A 20000-nucleotide genomic window follows, 5' to 3' on the forward strand; every position below is an offset into this window, starting at 1 on the left:
AGACCCAACAATTCCCCCTTTGAGTGCACAGTGGCATCAGAAACCTTCCCTTTAACAGCAGGAACGTGGGACAGACAGAGGATCAACAGACTGACCAACTGTTTGGAGCCACTTGCGGCCAAACCTCCCTCCTTCACTGCGATGGCTCAGTGACCAAACGCCACCACAGACGCTATCATTTAAATCCACCTACTTGTCTTTGTGAGTTACACCGTACAAACCAAGACCCAGTACACTGCACAGTGGCCTATACACCATCAGTGTCAGTGTATTCATCAGCTGATTAGTTTCATCGTCATATGCAAAACAATTACAGAGAAGCTTAAACCTCAGTCTCCCTCCAATAGCACTAATTAAGTATTCATTCATCTTTAACCGCTTGTCCCTGTCGGGGTCGCAGGGGGAGAGAGAGCTGGAGCCGATCCCAGCTGGCATCGGGCGTGAGGCGGGGTCCACCCTGGACAGGACGCCAGTCTATCACAGGACACATAGAGACGAACAGAGACAGACAACCATTCACACCTACGGGTGATTTAGAGTCATCAATGAACCGAACACCTGCACGTCTTTGGACTGTGGGAGGAAACCGGAGAACCCGGAGAGAACCCACGCAGACACGGGGAGAACACGCAAACTCCACACAGAAGGGCCCCAGCCGGGATTCAAACCAGGAACCCTCTTGTTGTGAGGCAACAGCGCTAACCACCATAGTACCGTGTCGGCCACTTATTAAATATATATGTATGAAAATGAAAACAATTCAATTCAATTCAAAAAACTTTATTTGTCCCCGGGGGGCAATTCAGGGCACACAGAGCAGCAAAAAACGACAGTGCAACTATACAAACGCTGATCGAGGCGGTTTTAAGAAAACTCAGTAAAATATATCCAATATCCTGATTGACAGGTGGCTGTGTAGCCCCGCCCTAAATAATCACCTGCTTTATCATCTATTTGGCCGTCACATGATCAGCTTTTGGCGCTGGGTTCACCGCGAAGTTGGGCGCAGAGACCAAGTAAACGGTTAAATCAACATTAGTATTGTAACAACCGTTCGCACGTAAACTGCCTGTTCACAAACCTGCTGTGATGCTTATAAACCTCCGAGCGTTACATTTTCTTCTGAGATCGTGATAAATAATAATAAATAGTTCGGGAAACTCAGACACAGAAACAGCTTGATGTTGCTCTCTGGTTGCCTAGGAAACGTAAACGCCACACTCAAAGCTTGCGTCTCATTGGTTGCACTTTTGAAAGGTCAGCGGGCACTAGGTCAGAGTTCAACTGATTTGAACCGGCGGCGGCAGAGAGGCAAATCTGAGCGGTGCGCGCTGTACCTTGGGCGCTGCCGCCTCCTCCATAGGAAATGAATGGAACAGTGGGTGCAAAGCGTTTTTACCACATATCGTGCGTAGGGGCCTTTAATGGGACCATAACTTACTAAATGAACATCAAGCTTTTCTGAAGAAGACTTAAACTCATTAGTAAAATGTTTACTAAGGGATTAAATCATTTTCTCATTGACTTCTATAGACTTCTTATTTTGGAGCCAGTGGCGTCGCCCCCTACTGAACATTAGAGAGAATGCAGGTTGAACTTCTGCATTGGCTTCATTTTTCAGGCCCCGTAAACGGGTATAAATAGTCGCCCATTAGAGGTGATCCATCAATTGTTCTCGCATGGCATGGAAACTCTTTCACTCACACATTCATGTCATCATTTTCATAAAGGAGTACATGAGAGCTAGAGGCGGCGGGGAGGAAAGGTAGAGCACTTACTGTAGCCAGCTCATCAAACTTCCCAAAGAGTTCGTTGAGCAGTTTGACGAGTTCCTGAGCGGTGCACTGAGAAGCCAAGCTGGTGAAACCCACAATGTCTGCAAACAGGATGCTGTCAGAAGAGAGGGAGAGATGAATGAGAACTGTGACGTGAGGCACTCATCTCGTCCTGACAGCTGAAGTCACTCGTGTTCTCCGGGAAGACAACTCTCTGCAGATCCCAGTACACTTGGAAACAAAGAGAATCCTACAGATACAGAGAGGGCAACGTATTCGTCTCCTCTTTGTGACACTAAATACCCACAGATCACGCCGGAGCGGAGCAATTGGCTGATGGCGATCAAACGTGAAGCAAGAGCACCATAATCCAATCCTGATAAGTGAAAGCGTCTTTTAGGCCAACCGCTAAATCAATTACAGCCCGCTGCTGGCGAGCTGCCGTAGTGTGTATGAAGAAGGTGTTGAAAGGTACTTAGCCCCTCATTCATTTGCTCTGAGGCCAGATGGCAACAAAACAAGGTGTTATGGATCTTATTGACTCTCAGTCGTAAAAAAAAACCACACTGCTCCCAGTAGAGTAACGGCACCGGAGCTAGAGTTGTGTGTAGAGCTGTGTTCGGAGCTGTGTGTAGAGCCGTGTGTGTAGAGCTGTGTGTGGAGCTGTGTGTGGAGCTGTGTGTGGAGCTGTGTGTGGAGCTGTGTGTGGAGCTGTGTGTAGAGCTGTGTGTAGAGCTGCGTGTGTAGAGCTGAGCGTGGAGCTGCGTGTGGAGCCGTGTGTGTAGAGCTGCGTGTGGAGCTGTGTGTGGAGGTGCGTGTGGAGGTGCGTGTGGAGGTGCGTGTGGAGCTGCGTGTAGAGGTGCGTGTGGAGGTGCGTGTGGAGGTGCGTGTGGAGGTGCGTGTGGAGCTGCGCGTGGAGCCGCGTGTAGAGCCGCGTGTGGAGCCGCGTGTGGAGCCGGGTGTAGAGCCGTGTGTGGAGCCGTGTGTGGAGCCGCGTGTGGAGCCGGGTGTAGAGCCGTGTAGAGCTGAGTGTAGAGCCGTGTGTAGAGCCGTGTAGAGCCGGGTGTAGAGCTGGGTATAATTTTTTTACTGAAAGCAAAACCGTCTTTTTTTGATGTTTTACTAAGAGAACAACGTAATTTCTTGTTTGTGCGTTCCTTGCAGAAAGCAGTACACTCACATTTCCTGATTTTCCTTTTGACATATAATAAATACAAATAAATATATTTTAACTTGATGCCAATCTACAATTATGCGCATCAACTCGCAGCCTCCCCTCCCTGCATGCTGGAGATACTTTAGTGGTTATTTCCATGACGACTGAGCAAACTCGATCTCACAAAGAGGCTTTGAGATGTGGTTGAAAGCTCAATCTCAATCGGTTGTGTTTGGGAGTTTAGAGCCAATGCACCGTAGCGCCATGACTCTAGGGTGCGAAATGTCCGTCCACCACTTTGTTCCGGACTGAAATATCTGAAACTATTGGACGCCACCGGATGGATGGATTTCCATGAAACTGTGTACAGATATTCATGAACCTGCAAGACTTGCGATAGGATAACATCAGCCAAGTTGATGCCCTTGCTCGGACCGCACTCATCCTTGAAATCAGCCTTCATCTTGATCTCAAGCAGACACCTGTAGTAACATATCGTCTCTACATCTTGCACAGTTGTAGGGATCAGGGGCATAACATCGCCCTTTCCCTACTTTCTTCCCTCCTTGATTGGATCACATCCAATTCTGAACTCAGACAGCCAACTACACACCTGTAATATGTGCGCAGTGATACAATCTGGACCTCTCCGGGGCCATATGATGACACACACCTGACGAGGTGAAAACAATACCAGCGTCGCTGTCGTGGCTGGTAAGTATCACTTACGGTGATCCCTTAACTTTTCATCTAGCGTCACCATCAGGTCACTTTGCCTGGTACTTTGGTTTGAGAGATGCTGGACATAGACATTATACCATCCAGGGTCAAGGATGAACTTTAACACTCAGTTTATATTATAGTCATGTGGTCTTCCTCTACTTTGACCTTTGGCCTTTGCTCCTGACAGACAAGAGTTCACGCGGGCCGTTAGAGATCTCTGTTAGGTGCGTAGGTTGTTATTTTTAGGTATCTAACGGAAAAAACGTCTTTCTGTCTGTCTGATTTTCTCGATGACCGTTCATGACTGTTTGGCGGAAGTGTTACCAAGAACCCAAGGAAGTGCAGTGTTGCGTGCGAGCTCTTGAGATTTCCTGGACATAACAATAAGTCCCGCCTCCTGCCCACTTTGCAGTGTATTGTGAGGGGACCCTTGTCGCAAGAAGACCCTGGATGTCATATGAGCAAACTCAAACACTGCAAGCAACCGCAATGTCACTTTCAGAATGAATGCTTTGTTCCTTGAAATAGCCTGGTCCCAAACGACGTGTGTGATCTTGCATTGCTAGGTTACACAGATGTGTCATGACAGGTGTATTGCTCAGGACCCAATTAAGCACAAAGTGGAGAGTGAGGTTGTTTAGAGGAGAGGTTCTCTCCTGCAGGCAGCGGCACCAGAGGCCGAGCAACGGGCACGCCGCTAGTTTGCACAAACAGCCAATGCTCTTGTGTTTTCTTGTCGAAACACCAGCAGCCAAATACATGAAGTTTGTCTCATTAAAATAATCTGAATTTGGACTTGGACACAGCATGAGGAGCAATTTTGTTAGTGTCTTGCCCAAGGACACTTCGACATGTGGACCGGAGGAGCCGGTGGATCAAACCGCAGATCTTCAGAATGGAGGACGACCCACTAACTCTCTGATCAGAGAATAAAGACGTATCTGACTAGACATTCAATGCCTGCTTTAAGTACTTGGCAGTTATATAGTTCAGTACTGATACTGTACTGATGTTGGATACCCAGTTGCAGTAGCTTGAAGGCGACCCCTTCCTCTGCATCGTGACTGAGTCGCTCTGCTCTCTCTGGCTCAGGAGCCTGATGTATGCAAAGCCTGGATCACGACTGCTGCTCGACAGAAAAGCTCTGTTGTGAGATTCGTCTTTGAATGAGGCTGATCCTGCAGGTTGTGCTGATGGGTGAGGAGGCAAAGGGGGGCAGAGAGGGGGTTAACAGCAGCTGCGGAGAGGGAGTGCAGAGCGGTGGCGGAGCTAACCAGGTATGCGATCAAACGCTCTTGGGGCCACATCAAACGGGGGCCAGATCAGGGAGATGTCGCCCCCCCCCTGCTCGGCAAAATAAAGCTTTTTTTTTTCTCCCCCGGTGTGTTTACGGGGGCATGTGTGTGTGTGTGTTTGTGGCAGCTCCCTGGGGACGGGCGGGTGCTGGGCTCTGGAGCAGAAGCGTGATGTTTGGCCGTGTGCCAGCGCAGCAGCGAGGCTGGTGAACGGGCGGCGATGTTCCCGAGCTGTCGGTGAGTGTGGGAGATGAGCAGAGAGACAGACAGACAGAGAGAGAGACAGAGAGAGAGAGAGAGAGAGAGAGAGAGAGAGAGAGAGAGAGAGAGAGAGGGGAGGATTGTCTCTTGACAAGAGTGCTGTTGACATGCTACCTCGCCCTGCACTCCCACACTCAGCAGCACTGATACAGCTCTCCGTTTCTCTTTGCTGCCTCGTTGGAACATAATCAGCTCAAAGTTGGGCCGGGTTCTCTTCATCATGAGTGCAACAGAGGTGGCTGCTGAAAAGGGTGATAAGAGTTACAGGGACAGAGCTGCTGTAAATGATATTTCATTACTGAGCCGTCTCTATATGACCCTGGCTTCCTCACACTGACGACATGTTGCTCTAAGAACTGATGTTTTGATTGATTTGATATGCAACAGAAGTTTCTTCCAAGCGGAGCTCAAATTTTAAACGCAGATATTGCGCTCAACCATATTCATTTAATCGTGGGAAGCCAAAATCCTGATCGTGGTTAATATTCGATTCATTGTGCAACTCCAGTTATTACGGTAATATCCATTTAAGCTGATTTAAATGTGTTATTTAAGCTCTAAGCTGTCAAACCACGAAGCGGCTTCTAGTCAATATTTCTCAACCTTTTGGATGTGATTGTAACTTTTGGAACTCTTTGCTGATTTTATGTTCAAATGCTTCAAAGGGCCTGTTTTATTGGTGCGTTTGGGTGAAAATGTTAAATCTTTGGTGGTAAAGTGTCACCACCACACTGGTGCTTCATAGTCACACAGAAATCATGGCCCAATTGAGGCGCAATTGTTGAAATATGCGTGCTAAAGTGCCCTCTAGGAGCCAAAATGCGTGCTAAAGTGCCCTCTAGGAGCCTTAACGCATGTAAAAGTGCCCTCTAGGAACCAAAACGCATGTTGGAGTGCCCTCTAGGAGCCAAAACGCATGTCAAAGTGCCCTCTAGAAGCCAAAACGCATGTTAAAGTGCCCTCTAGGAGCCAAAACGTGTGCTAAAGTGCCCTCTAGGAGCCAAAATGCATGTTGGAGTGCCCTCTAGGAGCCAAAACGTGTGCTAAAGTGCCCTCTAGGAGCCAAAACGCATGTTAAAGTGCCCTCTAGGAGCCCAAATGTGTGCTAAAGTGCCCTCTAGGAGCCAAAACGCATGTTTAAGTGCCCTCTAGGAGCCAAAACGCATGTTAAAGTGCCCTTTTTAGTAGCAAGGACGCGCTATAAGTGCCCTTTTTTCCCTTTTCGGCCCTGCCCTCCAAACAGTCTGTGCACGCCCCTGGTCTGGCTGCTACAGAGCTTCTAATGAAACAACAGATAAATCATATTACAGCCACTGTGCTGTTTAACACATGCACTCGGTTTTCTAATCTCCCTTTGGTGGCAACAGTGCTCCGTCCCTTCCCTCTGTCTAACCTTTACATAGTTTGATTGCATCTGCATTCTTTTCTAACTTTAATTGCTCTCCGTCTATTTTTGACCTTGACGTCACAGCGGGTGACACCCGGATCAAAACACTCCAGCCCCCTCCGCGCACCTCTGCGGTCCACAGTTGTCATGACAGCCCCGTACCTGACATTGTCATGACGTTGGATGTAGATCTTGTGAAAGATACGCTCAGGCGGCTTCAGGAAGTCCTCCTTCATCTCCATGGCAACGTTCCTGGGCAGTAGGCTCATTAGCAGACGCTCCTGAGGAAGGTGGGGTTAAAAGAGAAGAAGAGGATGAAAGTTTAAAGTGTGAGGACATAAAACAACGTACAGTGTGTCGCTGTCCGTGCAGGTTTGAGCCGACAGATACGAACTGTTTGTTCTTTGCTCCATAATCTGGATGTTTACAACAAAGCAAAGAACAAACAGGAAATACAAATACACCTGTGTGAGTGTGGCAGTGACATGATGACTCACTCATCAAGTAGTCGATCAGCAGAAAGCAACGTTTTTAAACATTCACTGGTTCCAGCATCTCAAATGTGAGAGATTTCTGTTCTCTAACAAACTGAATTACAGGTAAAACGATGAATCCATCCATTCATCGACACATAATGGATGGATATGTTTTGTGGATTGGGTCAAAAGCAACGAGACAAGACCCCAAATGTTAAAGTTAGATGGTCGAGGTTATGCACTGACTTTAAAGTGTAATTCCAGGGTAAAATCAGTCTTTTTCGACACTTGCATACATCAAATAAACCATTGAGACATTTGTGTTAGGTATAAACTATTAATGGAGAAATCCCAGAGAGTCACTAACAGCTGACACAACAGTGATTAGCTCGGGGCAGTACGGTGAAGGCATTCAAAGGTCTTTTTTAACCACTAATGCTGCTGAAAATAACAGCAAACCTCTGCAGCAGCATGAGAAGAGTCCCTACACACAAAACAAAGCTCCTTCCTTTGGGATTGACTTTGGTAATCCACTGTAATGGACTTTACTATGAGAGGAGCTGGTACAGGGGCCAGTAGGTAAGGTCTTTAAAACAGTCTTTTAATAAACTCTGGCTTCACTAACTACGCTGTTGCTGCTTTGTTTTGTGTGTGGAGACTCTTCTCATGCTAAAAACAGAAAGAGAAGATGGCTGCAGGTTCAGCACAGACGGACTGTTAGCGACTCTCCCCGGATTTCTCCGTTAATAGTTTATACACAAAATAAAATGTCTCTTGGCTTATTTGATGTGTGCAACTGTCCAAAAAGACCATAGGGTGATTTTTAAGCCGGAATTACACTTTAAGGTTGTCGGCAGTGAGTCTTGCAAGAGTAAAGAGCAAATCTAGTGTTACCCTTTAGACCATGGGTGTCAAAGTCAAGGCCCACGGGCCAGATCCGGCCCCCGAATGAATTATCTTGGCCCCCGGGATGATATTTGATTAGTGTTAGAACCGGCCCGCACTCCACAGTCGCCTGCTGGTGTTTTTCACGCACCAAAACTACATTACCCACAGTGCAACGGTAGCCTGCGAACTCACTTAAGCGCCACAAGTGGGCCGAGGCTTCATTATTCATCAGCATTTAGGGCAGATGTCAACTTTCAGCAACCCCCCCCCCCCCCCCCCCCAATAATGGCTAAAGGGAAGGTGGACGACGAGAACAGGGTGTTTGAAGCTCGGTGGGAGGCAGAGCTCATGTTCACGGAGGTAAAAGGCAAAGCTGTGTGTCTTTTGTTGAAAATGTTTTCCTTGAAATAACTAAAGTCATAAGAAAATCTTGCTTTATTCATTTAATGTACAGGACAAGTTTGTTTTTGTCTGTGAGTCTGTTGGAAAATTCCTGACAGAGCCGTACAAAAATATGGGATTATTCATTTAATGATTAAATAAAATACGGTACACTGTGTTAGGTCTTGGTTCGATAAGTTATATGCAATCATTTTAATATGTTTTAATAAACATTGAACCAGTCCGGCCCTCGGCTCGTAGCAAATTTGTTTTTTTGGCCCTCTGATGTATTTGACTTTGACATCCCTGCTTTCGACCGTAGCGGACACATGGACTTCATCATTGGGGACACTCGACTGAATCCTCACGTTTGAGAGACTCAAGCTGTTTAATGTTTGGCGTTTTAGTCTGAAGAATAACTTGTTGTCAATTCAGCCAGATCAACTCATCAGCTAATCCTTTGAGCACCACCGGACTAAAGTTGTATTTACACGAGTCAGCATATTTAGCATTCGTGCGTGCGTATCGTATCAGCTGCAGCGGCGTAAAGTACTCTCGAACCTCTCGTTGGATGTCAGACGGTTGTGAATGCACAATGAATCACCGGGCGGCTCTGCTGAATAGCTGCTGAGAGGCAGGTTATAAAAGCAGCCGGGGCTCTCCTGTGTCTCCCTCCGACGCCGTTTCACATCATACATCCATTCACGCAACCGCTGAATGAAACACTTGAGTGGAGAGCAGCGCTGGTGGAGGCTGTGTGTGTGTGTGTGTGAAAGGGTTTTTGTCCGTATGTGCTTGTGTTTCACGTATGCACAGATGTGTCACAGGTGTGTAAAAATCACGACAACCAAAGAATTAGTGGTCGTTTTAATGATACCTGCTTTATCGGCCTCTTCCATTCCTCCTTGTGGTTTAATTCCCATTTGATCTGTGCCAGGTTTAACTCACTGTGTGCTGTGTTTGAACAGGGCTCTCCTCGTGATGGTTTATTAATGAACCCCCGGCTCGCTCTTTCTCACATTAAAAATATATGTTCCCAGTCCTCCAGATTAATAAAGAAAGGGGGGAAATCCCACAAAAACTATGGTTTAGCATAAACGTTCCTTCTTGAACTGCAGACAGCCGCGGTGTGACTTTGCGATATCGTTGTTAAAGGTTTCGCTTGCTAGGTTCGTTGGCGAGTTTCCTCAGTTCTTGTGGAAACGTTCTTGAAATCTAGCAATAACTGGAGTCCATATGTGATTTTAAAACACTAATAGAAAGAAAGCGAATCACTGAGCGTCCAAACGTAAGTTACATAATGACAACTGAGCGAACCAAAGATAGTGAGATGTGGTTGAAAGCTTTTGGAAAACCCACTGATTGGTACCGTGAGAGACGATCTTGAGCCATGTTTGCTTTTTCTTGACTTTGATGGAAGTATTGTTAAAGCACCACAAAACCTCATGGGAAGTGCAGGGGGACGTGTGGCTTGGCGTGACCTTTGACCTTCCCACAATCCTTGACGAAGGATGGGCCACGGTCCAGGAGGACTAGCGGTCATCGGGAGGTTCTTGCTTCGATACAAGGCGAGAGATTGTCAAAGCGCCCTTGAGCAAGATACTGAAGCTAACCGCTCAACATGTTCATATGAACACGTTCGTAGCAGATCCTACGTAAAGTTATCCACAGAAATTCATAGAAATTCCTACAAAATTAAACAAGCTGACGACCGCAGGGCGGACAGGAAGTAGAAATACGCTAAAGCCGAAGTGCAACAACGCACAAAAAACAAAGTTACGTGACGGATTTCAGCCAAGGAAAGGTGACGGTTAGGGTTAGGCGTGAAAAACATGTGGTCACGGTCAGAGAAAAGGACCTGGATTGGTTTACTGCGGACAGGAATTGAACCCTGTCCCCTGGTGTAAAGTCCTATGTTTTACGTGCCACCCATCGCCCCAAGCTGCCTCCCTGTGCGGCGCATGATCTGCAGACTAATGAAAAAAGCTCCATAAATGCAGTGTATTTACCAAGTGTTTTAGTTGCACAGACCACAGATTTGGCAGATCCAATAACGTTATGATTCATCGTTTTTGTTACGCTCATTTCTTGAATTGGGTCCTTTGACAAAGCGTCCCCAACTTAAAGTCCAACATGCTTCCTTTACCCTGGAGATCTCAGCCATAACACGCCGTCGTCCTCGGCGGTTCGTCAAGGAGAGGGATCTGTTGAACTGCAAGGGCAATGGCTGCTTAAGGCCCTTTAAAAAAGCTCAGAAGTGGTCCTTGAGGTTGGGCTTTTTTTTTTTGTAGAACTATTTCTGAGGATAACAATGAACTTTGATGCGTGTGCGTTACAGTTTAAAGGTTCAGACACAAAGCTAGAGGGTAGACGTCGGGATTGCTCTGTTGCGGTCATATCGGGCCAGCCTGCTACAGAGATGCCCGCGTCCCTTTTTGAGTCATGTCACATGTGGAGCACAGGTTGTATTGTTCCTAAACGATTCGAGAAACACCTCCGCGCTCCGAGATTACTATTGAACTGAGAAGTCAATTTACCACCCAGACGTACGGCACATGGCCTACACATGCTCAGGAATCAATACAACCTATGGATTCGGCTCACAGCGAAAACACCCGGCTGATAAGCAGGCACCTGTCGACGGCTGAAATTTATATCCGAGATGGTGGGAACATGAGCAGCGGCCCGGTTGCAGGCCGGCTGTTGCTAGAACCCAATCAAGGGTCTGTGTGTGTTTCACTCACCCGGATAAACTGTGACCTTTAGTGGAGTAGGGAGGCCATGAAAGCAATCTGCCTGTGTAATTACCTGTCAGAAGGGAGCCCGTTAGTGCTACTGGGGGGAAAACACAGCATATCATCATCTAATCTGCAAAGCGCAGGTGGTAAGTGTGCACGTGCGTTCACGAATGTTGTGTATAACAAAGGTGAGACACGCATGGAGAAATATCACATACATGGGATAATTAATTCTCCCCGCGACAACCCGTGTAGGTCGGGTTGGTGCACGTGACCGGTGAGGAGGGTGCGGCGCATCACAAAGTGTTTCCGCGTGTGTTAAAGTTGCCTGATTGTTCCTTTGTTAAGTCGCTGCGTGTAGGTGTGCGCGGAGGGGGCGGAACGTGTGGCGCCGGAGCGTGTGCCGCAGTGATCTTTTTTTTCCTTAAATAGCTGCTGTCATAGTTACGGCGTGCCTGTGGGCAGGTTGTTGGAATACATTGGCACCTGAAACCTTTAATAAAAAACTCCTCAAGACGAGCTGAAATGTGCAGAAGCGTCGTCGCCATCACCTCGCTCTCTGTTTTCTATCCGCCCGTGTGTCCGTGTGTCCGTGTGTGCACATTCACCTGCTTCTCATTCTCGTCCTCCAGTCTCAGCCGCTCCTCGATGCAGTTGCGGGCCTGCAGGAAGACTTTCCTCTGGGTGCGCTCGGTGAGAATCCTCACAAACACCCCTGACAGGTTGACACTGGTGAACAGCACGGCGTTGGCCACCAGCTGCACACAAACAAGAACAGACATGCCAAACAAACCGTAGTGAGTGCGTGTGAGCCTGAGGGAAGACACACATCCATACGCGTATTTCTGTGCGCCATCATAAACCCCCCGCTGGATTAGACTTCTCAATCCTCGATTAATCCATAGGATGGATTAAATGGCAGGTCAGCGCATTGATTACAACATGACTCATACCGTAGGTGTGACTTAAAGAACAAAAGCCGTACAGTGGATTGCTCGGCACATAAAGCGCATTATTGATGAATGAGCAGGAACGATTGATCGTCCCGAACACTTCATTTAGAGGATGAACTCTGTGGTGGATTCCTAAAAGGTCAGAGGTCAAAGGTCACAGAGAACAATCTAATCCGGCTCAGCGAGATGGACGACACAAATCAGCAGCTCATGAACACGATACGCCTTCACTCCTGTCGACACTGGAACTAATGAGCAAAACTAAAAGAAGGAAACACGCCCGACCATAGTGCAGGGGATGCCCAACCTACGGGTCTTGAGCCCGCAAAGGGGCCGCACAATAAACCTGAGAGGTCCTGAATGAAACATACTTGTGCTTCACAGAGTTCGGTTTATTTTTGCCTATTTTTCTAGTAAATTACTGGGTCATTGTATCTCCTCGGGCCTCAAAAGACAGAAAGGTTAGGAGTCACATAAACTGTGTGATGCATCACTACTAATGAAGTAACAGGAACATTCGTGTGTTATAGCAGTGGTTCCCAACTCGGTGGTCAAGATAAATCTGAGCGGTCACACGTAAACAGAGCTGAAGAGCAGGTGAAATACATTTCTGATGCACAAAAACTTCTCTCTAATCTGCGCTTTTGGTTTTTGGATTATTGGGTAATTTCTCATTTCACATCAACTCAGAATTTCAAAGAGAACAAAGTGAAAATGAAGAGGAATTGGTGTTTGCTTGGACCGCACCCAATGAGATAACAAGTGGCATCGTTTTAGGGATCTCAGGTAGAGTTGTGAGTCTATGCGTTGATTCGTACCACAGAACCATTAGGGTCATTTAAATATGTGCTTTATTGTGTCTCTACAATGTTGTATGTGTTGGTTTTCATAGCTGCAGCACGGGTGAAGTGCCCGAGATTCGTGGGACAATGAAGTTAATCTTATCGTATCAAAAAAAGAACTTAAAATATAATTTCTAATAAAATAAAGTTCTGTAGCCTTCATTTTCTGTATGTATTTGTTCCTGTTTACAAAGGGTTCAACCTGAGCCAATCACATCACATCCATACAGGGCTGTACAAAGAATAATCCTAATTTTATTTTTACTTTTGCTTATTTTTAAGGCTGGGTTTCAGCCCATTACTGGAATCGGTATCAGGGGAAAACAAGCCTTAAAGGTCAAACACCACCGTCTTACACAAGATGTTACATAACTCTAAACCACAGTCAACCATATGTGTCGTAAAACACATCCTAAATACTCAACTTATGACTTCTGCCTACAACCTGGAGCACAAGGACCAGAGTCAGAGTCAGCCCCAGGAGTGTGTGTGTGTGTGTGTGTGTGTGTGTGTGTGTGTGTGTGTGTGTGTGTGTGTGTGTGTGTGTGTGTGTGTGTGTGTGTGTGTGTGTGTGTGTGTGTGTGTGTGGCTCTGCGGGCTCCTGTTTCAGCACCAGCAGCTGGACAGCTCCTCGTCTGCTCCATCACTGAGGTGCGCCAAAGCGAAACTTTGGGCTCCATCCAATTTGACACCTACACTTTCCTGGAGCTGAAATCGACCACTGAGGGTGTTTTTAACCTGGAGAGTAAGCGTGCTGATTCTGAGCACCACTTGACACTCATACAGCCAGGTCATGACAGCTGGGAGCCTCCCAGTACAACTACATTCATCTGCACTGGAGCATTTACTCAAGCTGGTGCTCGGGCTGGAGTTGTTTTTAGTGTGAGGGGCTAAAGCTGCCTATTTAATCTGATGATGGCTCAAGTGGAGGACCTGTGAACTAAAGCATGGGGCGGTAGAGTTGTTCGGACACCGCGGATGCAGGTGCGGCACTTACCGGTCTCCACAGCTTCTGCCTCCTTCCCGTGAACGACGTCGCGATGACAATGAAGTGAGACGCAGCCAGCATCACCCCGAACACCACGGCCAGCAGCGTCCGCACCGGCAGCAGCACGTAAGCCACGAGGGTGACCAGCATGAGCTGCCACACGCCTTGCTCGGGGGCAGCGGCGCTCAGCAGCTCCGACGTGCCGAGCGCCAGCGGGAACGGGCAGCAGAGCAGCGCAAAGGTGAAGCTGAACAGCAGGGCCAGCTTGGCGATCTGCTGCAGCTGCGTCACCTGCAGGTACTTGACGTTGGTGACGATGAAGAGCGACAGGAACACCACGCAGTGCACCGGGTAGGAGCCCTTGGACAAGGTGAGACGCGGGCTGGACAGCAGCTCCACCAGGGACAGCGAGGACGCGGCCACGATGAGCACCGCCAGCGCTTTGAGGGTGGCGGTCTGCTCCAGCTTCAGGTTGTAGTTCTGGAAGAGAGCCTCCAGCTCCTGGCTGTTGAACTCGTCCTCGCAGGCGATGGCGCCCAGGGGCGCACCGGCCGGGCAGTGACCCTTCCTCCGCCGGGTCTTGACTCTTTCGAATGGCATCTCCTCCATGTTCCGGCCATTCATGAAGCGGGGATGGCGCACGACCCCCTCAACTTTCCCGGTTCCTCTCCTGCGTTCGGGAATCGAACCGGCACCCTCTCCCAGTTCATGCGTCCTGGATGTCGAAGGGTCCGGGCTCGGTGTCAGAGGGGAGAGGGTGGCAGTGGAGACGGAGCACTGCGCGCGCCCTATCCACAGGTTGACGATTGTTGGTGTGTCGTCAGAAAAAGTGGCCCGAGCGATGTGCAGCACGTCTCTCTCTCTCTCTCTCTCTCTCTCTCTCTCTCTCTCTCTCTCTCTCTCTCTCTCTCTCTCTCTCTCTCTCTCTCTCTCTCTCTCTCTCTCTCTCTCTCTCGGAACCCCGCGGTGCTTCAGGAGGTGCTTCACGCGGGGTTACCGGTGATCACGCACTACAGCCGGACTCACAGGAAGAATCACGCGCGCGTGTGTGTGTGTGTGTGTGTGTGTGTGATAATAATCAAAACAGCTCACCACGAGGCTCGGCGCACAGTCCCTGTCACATCATTTGACAACATTTCCCCTGGTTTACTTTGTCTCCTCCTCTCGCCTCTGAGACGCGCAGCTCACACACACACACACACACACACACACACACACACACACACACACATACACACACACACACACACACACACACACACACACACACACAGTAAATGTTATGTTCTGCTGTGTGTCCTTCTCCTGCTTTAATTTGCTTTAGTGAAATGTCAGCGGTTGTTGGGTGAAGACAGCAGCAGCACAGCGCCGGTGATTTCCCCTCACAGTGTCTGCAGTCAGAGCTGATGTAGTCCCGGCTAAAAATAGCCCAGCTGCACCGGTGGATGCTCCAATATAGCAACAATTTTGGTCTTTCCCGCATCTCTTCCCCTCATAGATGTTATTGCAGAGTCAAGTGTTCGTTTCACGCAGAGAATTAACAGTGAAAAGCGCGAGAGAAGGGGAAGGTGATGGTCGTGCAGGGAGGCTAAAAATAGCTCCCTTTACCCGAAATAACAGTGCAACTGTGAGAACGACGCCGTGCATCTTAAACTGTGATGCACCAATGTTGCTGTTGAGGGCATGTTCTGTGCATATTTGCATATTTTGTGCATGCGTTTGTGCATAAGTGTGCATTGGTTTTACTTCAAGTTGTTGAGCTGGACACCCACGAGGATTCATCTTTGAACAGATACTGAAATCAGTGGGAAATGTAACTAAGCACTGCCAAAAGAAGGACACATGAATATGCAAGTGAGAATTTCATTAAAGATCCTGCAGAAGAAGCGTGGATGAAGATGAGAGGAGGATAAATGGTGTGCAAAATAGCAGCAGCTGCAGCAACAGAGTGCAGTAATTGATATGAAGGAAATAAATGATATAAGAATATAAGGTGCAGAGATGTTCAAGATATCCAAAAACCGGGATGAGTCATACAAAAATGGGACATGTTTATGTGTGCACATTAATATCACATATCTGTATTTGTGAGCTTTCACCTCAAGTTGAAATTCAGCAGCTGCAGAGCAAATAGTAACATGATCGTGGCTCACATGAGTGAAATATGACTAATGTTATCATGGACGGACGTATCGACATGCAGGAAAGTAGCACAAAGAAGTCTGCATGAGATGAATGAGAATAGAGTTTCAATGTAAAATAGGCAGTAGCTGAGTTCCATGGGTGAATTGGCTGGGAACTGTCGGGTCGCTGGTTCAAGTCCCTGTGTGGACCATGAATGGAGCGTGGACTGGTGGCTGGAGAGGTGCCAGTTCATCTCCTGGGCACTGCTGAGGTGATGTACCCCCAACTGCTCGGGGCACCGGTCACTGGCAGCCCCCTCGCTCTGACATCTCTCCATTAGTTGCATGTATATAGGTCCTGTCTGTGCATGTGTGTGTATTTTGGGCCTGTGTGTGTGTGTGTGTGTGTGTGTGTGTGTGTGTGTGTGTGTGTGTGTGTGTGTGTGTGTGTGTGTGTGACATGATTAATAATAAGAGTGAAAAATTAAATTTCCCCGTTGCGGGATAAATAAAGTAATTCTTCTTCTTCTTCTTCTTCTATACAGTTCACAGCAGAGGTCTCCAGGAGCTCAGCTGAGTGCCTGAGTCATATGATGGGAAGTATTGACGTACGTGTGCATGATATGTGCACACGTACGTCCTTTATATGTATTTAACTAATCATAACATTCAGTCAGGCGCATCATTTACTCTTCTCAGGGTCATCATCCCAGGTATAATACATCAAAGCAGATGAACGCAAAGTATTGATAATAATAGGTATTTGAATACAGCAGGAATGTGTCCATAGTGATCCGTACTGTGTGCAGAGCCGGGTTAACCTCTTTGGGGACCCGGGGCATCACTGGGGACCCCTATTAACCCCCCCTCCTGTCCCCCCCCCCATCTCTGTGGACTGTGTACAGTGTTCCTGTGATGGAGTATCGCATGGCTCCATGTAATCTGATTTAATACAATTTGGAAACGTGCATTAGTATCAGCTGAAATGTTCATCGTCTTGGAATTAGATTTTATCAAAGGGGGGTTTTCAAGAGAGGCGGACATAAAGATCGGGTCACAAGGTCAGACCCATCTCTTGTTCTTTCTCCTGGTTTGGTGTGGACCGTGCTTTCATGTCTTTACTCAGGTTTTATTTATGTGTGGGCCCCGGGGAGATTAGCATCTGGTGATCCAAACAAATATAAAAGCCAAGTTTAAAGAAAATGAGTTTGAGCCACTTTGCTGTAAACAGAACCTTTTCACTGCTTCATCAGTGTTTCTGCCAAATCTCTATATTTCCTTGTTTAAAATGGTCTCAAGATGCAGTTCCTTTCCAAACCGCGACCAGCGCCAAACCTGTTTTTAGCCTAACTGCGATACGTCCTCTCGACCAATCAGAATTTAGTGAGCGTTCTATGGGATCCAACATGGCGGCGCTCTGAAGCAGGAGAGTTTTTGGTGTCGTCCGTCCGTTCAACATGTTTAGACTGAGCCATAAAAACATTTAGACAAGATAAACTGAATATTAACCAAATGTGTGGGTCTGGGTAGTGGTTAGCACTGTCGCCTCACAGTGAGAGGGTTCCTGGTTCGAATCCAGGCTGGGGCCCTTCTGTGTGGAGTTTGCATGTTGTCCCCGTGTCTGCGTGGGTTTTCTCCGGGTTCTCCGGTTTCCTCCCACAGTCCAAAGACGTGCAGGTGTTCGGTTCATTGATGACTCTAAATCACCCGTAGGTGTGAATGGTTGTCTGTCTCTGTTTGTCTCTATGTGTCCTGTGATAGACTGGCGTCCTGTCCAGGGTGGACCCCGCCTCGTGCCTGTTGTCAGCTGGGATCGGCTCCAGCCCCCCGCGACCCCGACAGGGACAAGAGGTTGAAGATGAATGAATGAATGCATGATGCATCATAGCTTTTTGTGCACTGGTGGGGCCCCATGTTATATTGTGCCCTTTTGATTTTTTGGCCCCTGCCTTTCAAACATTCAGAGTCCGCCACTGAGTCTGTATATGAGCATCTGAGGAAGCGTCAGGGTCTGTAACGGCTCATCCAGCAGAGAAGGACCGCACAACACACAGTGGACAAACAGGAACAGTGTAACATTGGAATGAATGTCTTCTCTGCGTGCCTGTGAACGTCTCATTTGTCCAGGTCATCGTTATCCCCAAAGCACATGTCAGTCCAAAGCAACTGGACCAGTCCCAGCCTGGTCCTGGTCCTGGTCCTGGCCCTGGTCCTGGTCCTGGTCCTGGTCCAGTCCCAGCCTGGCCCTGGTCCTGGTCCTGGTCCAGTCCCAGCCTGGCCCTGGTCCTGGTCCTGGTCCAGTCCCAGCCTGGTCCTGCTCCTGGTCCAGTCCCAGCCTGGTCCTGCTCCTGGTCCTAGTCCAGTCCCAGCCTGGTCCTAGTCCAGTCCCAGCCTGGTCCTGGTCCTGGTCCAGTCCCAGCCTGGTCAGATGCGTACATGAACTGATGAAGCCTCTTGGATGAGAGGTGAAACGTCTTCCTGACAAAGAACCAAGTCCAGTTGCTTTGGACTGAAATTTGCTTTGGGGTTCTTCTCTGCGGTTTTTGGACTTTGCAAAGTCCTCCAGCTGGTCTGGACTGGACCTTTTGGCAGGCAGCCCTGTTCTTACCTCCCCATACGACTACACTGAATTCTGAATTACCAGAGGTTCTGTGTAATAAAGGCAGTAAAAAGCCCTAAAAATAATCTTTTTAAAAGCTGCGACTGCTTCACAATGTGCGCCCGTCGCTGGTACAATACAGTTTAGTTGTGTGGACGTTGACCTGGAGCTTTGGGTGCCCCTTTACCTGGTTTGCCATCCAGAGAGGGTTCAAGCATAGGGCAAATTGACCTGTCAGTTGAACTGAGACGGGAAGAATAATCAGGGTCTGAGGTAATAAGAGAATCCCGTACCCGTGCATCTTTGTACACGAATGCCTCCTCCCCGCAGCTTCACGCCGGGCGTAACTGTGTGATGATCAGACAGGAAGTCAAAAGGCTTTTAAAATCCCAAACAGCTCCTCGTTAGTGCACACACGTCTGAGGACAAATGCAGGTGTAAGGCCGGCCCGAGCGGCGATGACCTTGCCTTATTGTCGTCACGCGTGATCTCGGATCACTAAGATCTCCGAGGAAGTCAAAGGGGCCGCTCATCAATGAAGACGTCAATGCGAAGCACTTTGAGCCCTGCGAACAAAAAGTCCCTCTCTGTGCGCGCACAGTCAGTTACTGTCGGGTCAATATCCACTGTCGTCCAACGCGTTTCCAATCGATGGGCTGCAGGGACGAGATCACAACAGCGAGAAGGAAGACAATCTGACGGCCATCTGAGGGGAGAGCCGAGCTCCCGCGCCCTCGTGCTACAGTCGCTAAAGTACAGTTACTCTGAAGATTTTAAGCTTTAATTATGTTCAGAAGTCTTTTCAGGGACCTTGGGCTCATGAATACGACGCTAAGCTGCAAATGTAGTGTTAGAAAATTAGAGAACAAAGTAGAAACCGTTGTTTAAATCTTCTCCTCTGACGCAATGGTTACTGTTGTAATTTTGTTCAGTGTTTTTTCACAAAATAAAGGTTTTTGTTGCCTCGGTTATTTAAAAAAAAATGCTAGTACAGTATATATATATATATGATACAGCATAGGTAAAGCCACAGACCCAGCCATTCTGTGCAATGTTGCAACAGTTGTTTATTAGTTCACTGGTGTTTTCCAGCTGCTGTTGGCCTCTTCTTTATTCAGTTTTTTATTATGTACCGTATGAAAACACTCTCCTAATTGTGTTGCAAATGTATTTTTAGAAATCAGAAATGCACCGAGACATGTAAAAATATGTTTGCATGTTGTCCCCGTGTCTGCGTGGGTTTTCTCCGGGTTCTCCGGTTTCCTCCCACAGTCCAAAGACGTGCAGGTGTTCGGTTCATTGATGACTCTAAATCACCCGTAGGTGTGAATGGTTGTCTGTCTCTGTTCGTCTCTATGTGTCCTGTGATAGACTGGCGTCCTGTCCAGGGTGGACCCCGCCTCACGCCCGATGTC

The 20000-nt window shown here is 48.0% G+C and overlaps 1 protein-coding gene across 2 annotated transcripts in view; it reads right to left on the reverse strand.

Moving 5' to 3' along the window:
• LOC310966581 (adenylate cyclase type 1-like) overlaps positions 1-14487 on the reverse strand; it is a gene marked incomplete at both ends in the record, with an annotated part of 51572 nt that extends 37085 nt beyond the window's left edge. For both annotated transcript variants that reach the window (XM_083940347.1, XM_083940346.1), the window contains 4 exons: positions 1779-1890; positions 6760-6878; positions 11689-11838; positions 13873-14487. In XM_083940347.1, the coding sequence (XP_083796473.1) occupies positions 1779-1890; positions 6760-6878; positions 11689-11838; positions 13873-14487 (996 nt within the window). The remainder of the gene's footprint in view (positions 1-1778; positions 1891-6759; positions 6879-11688; positions 11839-13872) is intronic.
• Between the last annotated feature and the right edge of the window lie 5513 nt (positions 14488-20000).

This window comes from Echiichthys vipera, assembly GCF_963691815.1.
Source record: "Echiichthys vipera genome assembly, chromosome: 3".
NCBI classification, from domain to species: Eukaryota; Metazoa; Chordata; class Actinopteri; order Perciformes; family Trachinidae; genus Echiichthys; species Echiichthys vipera.